The sequence below is a fragment of the Penaeus japonicus genome, unplaced genomic scaffold, assembly GCF_977035675.1.
Source record: "Penaeus japonicus unplaced genomic scaffold, GWHDUDI00000001_assembly GWHDUDI00000042, whole genome shotgun sequence".
Taxonomy (NCBI): domain Eukaryota; kingdom Metazoa; phylum Arthropoda; class Malacostraca; order Decapoda; family Penaeidae; genus Penaeus; species Penaeus japonicus.
The window spans coordinates 5,303,628-5,313,627 of NW_028234444.1; the positions used below are offsets into that span (position 1 = coordinate 5,303,628).

At 40.0% G+C, this 10,000-nt stretch overlaps 2 protein-coding genes across 2 annotated transcripts in view; one reads left to right on the plus strand and one right to left on the minus strand.

Annotated features, from left to right (window-relative positions):
* LOC122266857 (caspase-1) overlaps positions 1 to 2,331 on the minus strand; it is a 16,214-nt gene extending 13,883 nt beyond the window's left edge. The window contains exon 1 of the mRNA XM_043036775.2: positions 2,223 to 2,331. The gene's annotated coding sequence lies outside the window, so the exon portion shown is untranslated. The remainder of the gene's footprint in view (positions 1 to 2,222) is intronic.
* The window catches only part of LOC122260214 (uncharacterized), a 12,942-nt gene continuing 5,187 nt past the window's right edge, over positions 2,246 to 10,000 (plus strand). The window contains exons 1-4 of the mRNA XM_086534846.1: positions 2,246 to 2,366; positions 6,329 to 8,748; positions 8,941 to 9,095; positions 9,325 to 9,733. Coding sequence (XP_086390972.1) covers positions 6,353 to 8,748; positions 8,941 to 9,095; positions 9,325 to 9,733 — 2,960 coding nt within the window. The 5' untranslated portion in view covers positions 2,246 to 2,366; positions 6,329 to 6,352. The remainder of the gene's footprint in view (positions 2,367 to 6,328; positions 8,749 to 8,940; positions 9,096 to 9,324; positions 9,734 to 10,000) is intronic.

Sequence of the window (10,000 nt, forward strand, 5' to 3'; positions counted from 1 at the left end):
ACACACACACCACACATAAAACCCACACCCACCAACTCCAACTAAACACAACACACACTCACCACACACCACCACACCCCAACACACACGACTTTACACCCCAACACACACACCACAGCAAATAACACACCCACCCACACACACCACACACACACACACACCACACACACACGATAAACCCACAACACACACACATTTTTATATATATATACACTCACACCCCCTCACCCATAACTCACTCACCACACAGCACAACACTCACACACACTCACTCACGACACACACTACACACACCCCCACACACACACCCACAACACAACACACACCACATTCACACACCCACACATATAACACCCCACCACACACACACACACACCACACAAACACACACATCACAACAGTACACTCACCCACCCACCCACCACCCACCCAACCCACCCACATCATATACCCACACACCACACATAAAACACACCCACCACACCACACACACACACACACTTACACGCTCACACACACACACACAGCACACACACACACACTACACACACCCCTACATACATCCTCACCTACCAACAACACCCCCCCCGCTCACTTCTGTACCCCACGAAAAACACACCCCACTTAGACCAATCAAGCCACTATCACAACAGAACGAGCTATTATCTTCGGCCACGCCCACCCGCCATATCCAACGCTGACATGCCACATGCCCACATAGGAAATATTCCCGGAGTCAATTTTACAAACACTGCTGGACACTCATCCCATAAAACAATAAAACATAAAATATCTCAAAACCACAAACAACACTAACCAAACCAAGACTATTCACTTGCTGTACGAGAGAGAGAGAGAGAGAGAGAGAGAGAGAGAGAGAGAGAGAGAGAGAGAGAGAGAGAGAGAGAGAGAGAGAGAGAGAGAGAGAGAGAGAGAGAGAGAGAGAGAGAGAGAGAGAGAGAAAAGAAGAGAAGAGAGGGAACAAGAGCGAGAGAGAGAGAGAGAGAGAGAGAGAGAGAGAGGGAGGGAGAGAGAGAGAGAGAGAGAGAGAGGAGGGAGGGGGAGGAGGGAGATGAGAAGAGAAGAGAAGAGAGAGAGAGAGAGACAGAGAGAGAGAGAGAGAGAGAAGAGAAAGAGAGAGAGAGAGAGAGAGAGGGAGGAGGAAGAGAGGGAGGAGGAAGAGAGAGAGAGAGAGAGAGAGAGAGAGAGAGAAAGAGAGAAGAAAGTTCGAGAGAGAGAGAGAGAGAGAGAGAGAGATAGAGAGATAGAGAGAGAGATAGGGAGGGAGGAAGAACGAGAGAGAGAGAGAGAGAGAGAGAAAGAGAGAGAGAGAGAGAGAGCGAGAGAGAAGAGAGTGAGAGAGAGAGAGAGAGAGAGAGAGAGAGAAGAGAGGGAGGTGGAGGAAAAGAGAGAGAGAAAAAGAGAAGAAGAGAGGAGAGAGAAGTGAGAAGAGAGGAGAGAGAAGTGAGAAGAGAGGAGAGAGAAGTGAGAAGAGAGGAGAGAGAAGAGAGAGGGAGGGAGGGAGGAAGAGAGGGAGGAGGAAAGAGGGAGGAGGAAGAGAGAGAGTGAGAGAGAGAGAGGAGAGAGAAGAGAGAGAGAGAGAAGAGAGAGAGAAGAGAAGAGAGAAGAGAGAGAGAGAGAGAGAGAGAGAGAGAGAGAGAGAGAGAGTAGAGAGAGAGAAGAGAGAGAGAGAGAGAAGAGAGAGGAGGAGTAGGGGGGAGGATGGGGGAGAGAGAGAAGAGGAGGAGAAGGTGGGTGGGGAGAGGGGGAGGAGGAGGAGGGAGGAGGAGAGGGTAGAGGAGAGAAGCCGGCGCGGTAGAGAGGTCTATGCGGGAGGAGGGAGGAGGATCTAGGGGCGTCTATCTCTAGCGACTCTCCACGCCTTACACGCCCTATACATCCTCAATAACTACCATATCCCCCTGCTGGTCGTAATATCAAACTTGCAAAAGCTCAAAATGCAATCAGAACAAAATAAAGCATTAAATTTGGATACATGGCGCAATAGTACAGACAAAATTACCACAGAAACACTACACAGAACACATAACTAGACTAACATCGAGACGTATTGAAAAGAACATTTCTTTCCAAGTCTCATTGAAAAACTTTCTTGAATCGGATTCCTCCTAATCACAGCTAATTGAAGTAATCAATAGTGATGACATCTATCAAAAAATGATTATCCTAGCACGAAATTACACCACCAAAAGAGACATTACCTTTTCCTGTTCTCTCTCGGTAGAATTTCTTGGACAAAACGTATGGCGACTCCGGAGTCTCTGGGACGGGCAATGGCGGGTCGCTTTTCCTGACGGAATTTACAGGAGATTTCTAAGTAAAAGAAGGAATTAGTTGATTTTGGAGTGAGTATGATATGTTGGTGTATCTTTTGATGTGAGTTACATGTGGTAATTGGTGGTTTTGGAGTGAGTATTGAGGTAGAGTGAGGCAATCACTGGAATTTTATTATACGTTTTGCATTTCGATTTGGGAAATGAACGAAATGTAATTCGATTTAAAATAGATTTTGGTTAAAGTGATAATAGGGACGAAGTTTACAATAGGACATTATTATGAAAATATGAAGAACAGACTTTGAAACCTGTTGATTAATCACAAATTAAACATGATTTTTGCATGACTTACCATGCATATTCAGGCACGATTAAACATACAGCAGTAATTATGATATTAAAGCATGTTATTCTGAATATTAACCCTTGTAGCCTCTCCTGGTGATTTTTAGTTAAATAAGTAATGTAAATTCCAGTCTCAGATTACCAGAGTTCAGTGTCTTTATTTGCATGGTATTAACATAATTCATTGTTATTTTGTTATTCTTGGTTACCCAGCAAGTGCCATACTTTATCTATGTCATACTATATTTATGCCATACAATATCTATCATACTATATTTATGCCATACTACATTTATATCATACTATATTTATGCCATACTGTATCTATATCATACTATATTTATGCCATGCTATATCTACATCATACTATATTTATGCCATACTATATTTATAGCATACTATATTTATATTTTACTATATTTATGCCATACTATATTTATATCGGAAGTAGTTATCGTTATCATTAGCGATGCAGCATTTTTTTTTTTTTTTTTTTTTTTTTTTTTTTTAATTTTTCTCTTTTTTTTAATTTGTGTTTTTTCGTTATTTTTTTTTTTTTTTTTTTTTTTTTTTTTTTTTTTTTATTTTATGCTTATAATTATCCTCTTATTTTAAATGGGATCGGCTAAGAACTATTGGCCGTATCCAGAGGGTAAGCTAATATTCTTAATTAAGTATAAATTCCATATATAACAGAACTTATTTATCACTTAAGGAAATTCCTGGTTATTTCCTTTAGATTTGTATCGACTATTATTAATTCTCAGAATTTACTAGGAAAGTTTACAGGCTCAGAATACCCTAAGATATTGTAATTTAAATAGGAGTGCATAAATTTCCAAAGCTGAAGAAAAAAAACCTCATAGTTTTGACATTATTTTTACAATTTAATATTACTGTATGGTACTTAACCCTTCCGAGATGCGATGTGCATCGTAGCACCAAAAATAAGGACACCAATGCACAATTTTTAAAGCCCACGCACCTCCAATCATTGCTCCACCAGTAAATAAGCACCATCTTAAGATACTTAGCCTAGGTTTAGCATCTTGAACTTTGTGTGTTTTTTATTTTTTTCTAGCCTTATGGGATGAAATATGAGTCAAAGTAAAGTAATACTTAATTAGCATAACTGAAGGAATAGATAGCGAGTAATTTTAATAGAAAAATGCAGTACGAGAGTGAGTCAAGCTTTTCAAAGTTCCCTTCATAGTAAGGTTAATTAATGTCATTTTCACGCTTTTGGTAAACGTTTACATGACAGCAATAGTGGCTACCTTTCAACATCTTTTTAAACTATAAGTATGTCCAATGTTCTCTATAAATACTCATAAAAGCACAAAATCTTGATTTAAAACAAAAAACAAGGTGACCCAAGTGATTGCCTTGGCCTCCACCTCTTTGAAAATCGAAAAGAAATCACCACATATTCTAGCAATATATTAGACTTCTGTGAGAATGTACTGTAAAGAACCAGTCTGTTTGACAATTTCCCATTGAATAAATAAAGAGTTCAAGCTCTACTTTGCCAGAATATGTGTTGGAGGCGCACAGGCATTTGTTGAAGTCCTTTCTGGCGTCTCTTACGTCCTATTATTTTTTTTTTTTTTTTTATGTGCAGTATTCTGTCAGTCCAATTCTAAATCAGAATCAGTTTCCAGAATGGTGCACCACTAAGAATTGAGTTACTTGTGTGGAATTTGCAAAAAATACATTATCAGATGTGAAAACGCAATCATTTTCAAGCTACCTCTGGAATATTGGCACACGTTGCCCATTGCTTCACCTGCCCATATTTTAAGATGTGCCTTTAGAGATTAAATCCATCGAAGATAATGAATGTCCCTTCTACCTCTGCGTCACCAGCAGATGTAGGATTTACTTCTTCCATTTATTCTCCTCCCTCTCCTTCTTTATAATGTTTTTAGTGGACAACCTATACCAGTATTCCAGACCTATTTCAGTATTCCAGAGGAATCCAGAAGTCTTTCTTATTAAGATTTTCTTTGTTATGATTATATCATGTATGTATTGTATGTAAATGCAGTTGTAATATCAGTGTTAAACAACATCATCAGTGTTATAGTTATTATCATTTCAGTGCTACTGTGATCTCTCTCTCCCTCTCTCTCTCTCTCTCTCTCTCTCTCTCTCTCTCTCTCTCTCTCTCTCTCTCTCTCTCTCTCTCTCTCTCTCTCTCTCTTCTCTCTCCGCACTGTCTCGCTGTCTCTCTGTCTCTCTCTCTCTCTCTTCTCTCTATCTCTCTCTCTCTTTCTCTCTTTTTATCTCTTTAACTTATTCTCGTATCTCTTTATATCTCTTCTCTCACTCTTAGCTTCACTACTCTCTAATCTCTCTCTCTCTCTTCTCTTTATCTCTTATCTCTTATCTCTTTATCTCTCACTTTCCTCTCCACTTTCTTTCAGCTCAAACTCTATCTAGCTCATCATAATCTCTCTCTCTCTCTCTCTCTCTCTCTCTCCTTCTCTCCCTTTTCTCTTCCTCTCTCACTCACTTTTATCTCTTCTCTCTTCTCTCTCTTTCTCTCCTCACTCGACTTCTCTCTCTCTTATCTCTCTCTTCTCTCTCTTTCGTCTTTCTGACTACTCTTTTCTTCTTCTCTCTCTCTCTCTCTCTCTCTCCTCTTCTCTTTTTTTATCTCTCCTTTATCTCTCTCTTTATCTCTTCATCACTTTCGTCTCTCTCTCTCGCTGTATTTTTAATATGTGTCCACGCTTTCAGTATGGTCCCCTCTCTGCTGCTAAACCTCTCTCTCTCTTCTATCACTCTCTCTCATACACGCCCTCTATCTCTCTCACACTCTCTCTCTATCTCTTTCAATCACTCTCTCTTATCTCTCTTTCTCTCTCTCATTCTCTTTCTCTACCTTTTTCTTTCTCTTCTTCTCTCCTTTCTCTATCTCCGTTTTCTCATTCTCTCTCTTTCTCTCTTTTTATCTCGCTTCTCTCAGTTTCGTAATTTTTCTCTTTGTGTCTCTTTATTCTTCTCCTCTTCACTTTTTTTTTTAGCTCTCTCTCTCTCTCTCTTTCTCTCTCTTTCTCTCTCTTTTTCTCTTTCTCTTTCTCTCTTTTTCTTTCTCTTTCTCTCTCTTTTTCTTTCTCTCTTTCTCTCTCTTTCTTTCTCTTATTCTCTTTTTCTCTTTCTCTTATTATCTATCTTTCTCTCTCTCTCTTTTTCTCTCTCTCTTTCTCCTTTCCTTTCCTCTCTCTCTCTCTCTCTCTCTCTCTCTCTCTCTCTCTCTCTCTCTCTCTCTCTCTCTCTCTCTCTCTCTCTCTCTCTCTCTCCCCTTCTCTCTCTCTCTCTCTCTCTCTCTCTCTCTCTCTCTCTCTTTCTCTCTTCCTCTCTCTCTCTCTCTCTCTCTCTCTCTCTCTCTCTCTCTCTCTCTCTCTCTCCCTGTCTCTGTCTCTGTCTCTGTCTCTCTCTCTCTCTGTCTCACTTACTCACTTTCTCTCTCCCTCTTTCTCTCAGTCCCTCTCTCCCTCCCTCTCCCTCTCTCTTATTTTGTGATATTATTCAGTCTTTTTCATACTTTTTTCCATTCTTGTTTGCTCACACTCTTTCTCTTTGTTTCATGTCATTTTTACATTTACCTATAAAAAGATTTCACTAATTCATGTTAAATCAGCACTATTGTATTCTAATCTGTAACTTATTTGCCTTTGCAGAATGTTTAGTCATACATAACAGCCATGAGTTCAAGTCCATCATCATCTGGCGGCACGACACAGGATCCTGTGTTCACCGCGAAGGATTGCTGCTTATTTCGATTGTTGAAGATGATAAATACTGTTGCCACCGCAGCACTACTTTTTGTCTTAAACTGGTCCACCAAACATGTTAAAGATGAGACGGTGACCTATTGGTATTTTTTCACTGCGGTGGAAAGCTTAAGCTGGACAAGGATGAAGAATGAATTTAAATTTGATGCAACGATGAGGAATATAATGCAAACAAAGCCTCCAGAGCTGTTTGATGTCTCCTTACTGTCAGCCTGCATCAGATGTGCTTGCAGAACAAGAACTGACGCACAGGGGCTTTTTAATCATGTAAAGGCAATAAAAGACTTCAGGAATACTATTTTACATGAAGGACTAGATGACAGTTCCTGTTTCAGGCCCAAAACAAATGATCTAGAACAGTTTATTAAAGACCTTGTAAATACAGCTCAGAGTGTTTTTAATATTCCCGCAGATGAAGTTTCTGGTGTGATAATGGCCACGAGTGAAAATATTAATAAAATTTGCTCTGAAAAGTTTTCTCTCGCAGATATGGCAGAGTACAGAAATAAGTATCTCTTAGAGAAACTCCAGAGTGTTGGTTTAGCTAACCTTCAAAGTTTTTATAAACAGCTGGAATATATTACTCCACTGCATTACTTAAATGAGAATATCCCTATGTTGGTTAGCATGGTTTATATACAACTAGAGATTGTGGAAGCTGGCAAGGGCAGTAGTGGCCATCAGGTGATGTACACTGACTTGTTTCAGAATGTTACTAGTCATCCAGGAGGAGAGCCAAGTAATAAAGCTAAAGTCATCTTAGTTGAAGGTCCATCTGGAGTTGGAAAGACTACCTTGACCAGGTTGCTGATTAATGGCTGGAATGAGGGGGATTCCAACATTGAAGGTCTCGAAGACTTCGACTTTGTTTTGTACGTTGAGTGCAGGATGCCCCACATCGAGAAATTCTCAGAACTCTTAGCCTCATTAATGCCCGATGTCGCTGTGGCATATGATGGGGAGGAAATGCTCAAATGCTTGCTCAGAAGGAAAGTGCTTGTGATTGTTGATGGTCTTGATGAGATGAACCCCTCATCAAGGAAGCTCTTTCAAGAAATCCTCTACAGCACACGGACTTCCAACCTGATTGTATTAGCCACCACACGGGCAGAGGCACTCAAGCTTTACTACAGAATTACCCCGGAAGGCACGCGCACAACCCACATCAAGATCATAGGCATTCCTGAAAACAAGAGGGAAGAGTTTGCCATTAGATACCATGAGGAGATGAAGAAAACCAGAGACTTTGGGTGTGACACCAAAGGGCTTGTGAGGTATCTACGTAGAATGGGTGTTAACCTTACAGAGTATTGGCGTATTCCCCTTCACCTTGGAAAACTAGTGATGCTTTGGGTGCTCTGGCCAGACATTGTAAATGCTGTAACAACTGTGACTGAGCTGTTTAAGGAAACTGAAGTTCTGATTGATGAAGAACTTGCAGACAGAGTAGTAAAGAATAATAAATGTGTTGAACTACTCCCTGAAGATATCACAGAGAAGATAAATGACCACTTTCGACCAGAACTGTATAGAATAGCTTTGTATGGACAGAGAGAAGAGGGGTTGATTTTGAGTGATAAGTCAGAGAAGACATTAAAAAAGCTTTGTGAAGACTTGGCACTGCCATACCCACAAGTGTTGGGTGCATTTTTTGTGCAAAGAAGTATGTGGACAAAGACAGGTACTATAACCAAATACAGTTACTCTCACAGAGGGACACAAGATTTTTATTCAGCACTTCACATACAGGATGTTATAAAAAATGAAACTGATGAAACTTGTTCAGGAGGAAGAATTAGAAATGTTTTGAAGGATGTTTATAAGTCTGATCCAGAAAATTTCAATCTTAAGAAGTTCCAAGAAGTATTAGTTCACCTGATCAGTCTTTTGTACATAGAAGGCGAAATGAGTAGTCAAGAAGCTTCAGAGGAAGTTGTCCAGCTGTTGGAAGAATCTGGAGTCAATGACAAACAGGCTTGGCTGGATATCTTGAGCAATGTGAAGGCCAATGATACCATCACCAGTTTGGTTTCTAAGTACGTACCTGATGTACTGAACTTGAAAAGCCACGCAACAATAACCGACTCTCAGGCACTTGTCTATTCCAAGTTAATCACCAGAGCAAACCCTCAGAAGATAACAGTCAGTCTTCAGAACAGCCCCAGCAGTGTTCCAGGTCTGCAGGATCTCTTCCAGTCAATGTATCTCCTGACCTGTGAGATGGAAGTCTACTTTCACGAGGAATTCCAACAGCCCAGCACTGCCACCAGCACTATTGATCCTATACTTCTTAAGCTCTTTGAAGAGTAAGAAAAGATTAATTGGTTATCAAATATAGCTTTTTGAAATAATGATATTGCATAATTTTATAAAGGCTTGATAAATTAAAGATTGTTATGCTCCTTTAACAAGGATTATGCGATTATCTTGTAACAGATAGGTCAATGTAGTGTTTATTTGTATGAAACTTTTAGAAGTAATTATGCTTGCAATTACAGGTGTTCCATCACAAAGTACATGGGTTGTGCAAGGAAGAATATCCTGGCTGGGTGTCCTGACAGTGTTGAGATGCTGTACATGTCTGCAGCAGACCAAAGTCAGCTGGAAGATTTGATGTCTACAGTCGTAAAGCTCACACAACTGAAGTGGCTATGTAAGTGACTTCATGATTTTTTTCTACATTTGACTGTCCTTATATTCCACTGTAGTGGTGTGGTGTATGTAGTGACATGGATTTTGTGTAAAGGTTTAATGTGCATTATTTGTTTTTAACTATTGCACTGTGTAGGTGGCTCCAGGCAACATAAATTGTCAAGAAGCAGCTTCTGGTCCATAGGGGGTATGTTTACACTCTAACAATTGCTATCATTCAATTGGTGCAGGTATTCACGCTGCTACAGGAGTGGATTTGAGGAGCCAGCCAGCACTGTCCACCATGAACCACGTCCTGTATGAGGGCAAGAGAGGATCCTCTGTCAGGCTGACCATCAGGAAACCCACTGATGGCCCCTTCAACAAAGCCCACCTGGAGGATTTGATGGCCAACCTGTGCAAAGGGAGCAAGGCTCATATAGAAATGCACCTCAGAAAAGATTGGAGTTTGGTGGCTGATCACAAGTTCATCACACTCATCACAACATCCAGGAGCTCTTTGGATTTGTTAGAGTTAAAGGAAGTAAAGACTCTCTTGATGGAGCTTGGGAATTCCCGCAAAAAGTTTAAATTGAACTTCAAGTATGAACCTTTGCAACGTGAAAGCATTGTGGCTGATGATGTTGATGGAGCAAGCAGGTGAGGATAATGCCATAATTGTTCTTGAATGTTTTTCTGAATTGCCACACCATTTATTCAGAATATAATTTTGCATTTGTCTTATATTTTCATATAGTAGTTTATAAGGAAAATTGCTCATACATAGATCTGTTCAGTTTATTTCTTAACTGCTTCTAGGTCTATAGCTTTTATGCAATACTAGTATAGGATATACAGATAGATATAGCTATAAACAATATATCTCAGTATCCCCACCACACATTTAGACATTCCACACAATAATAT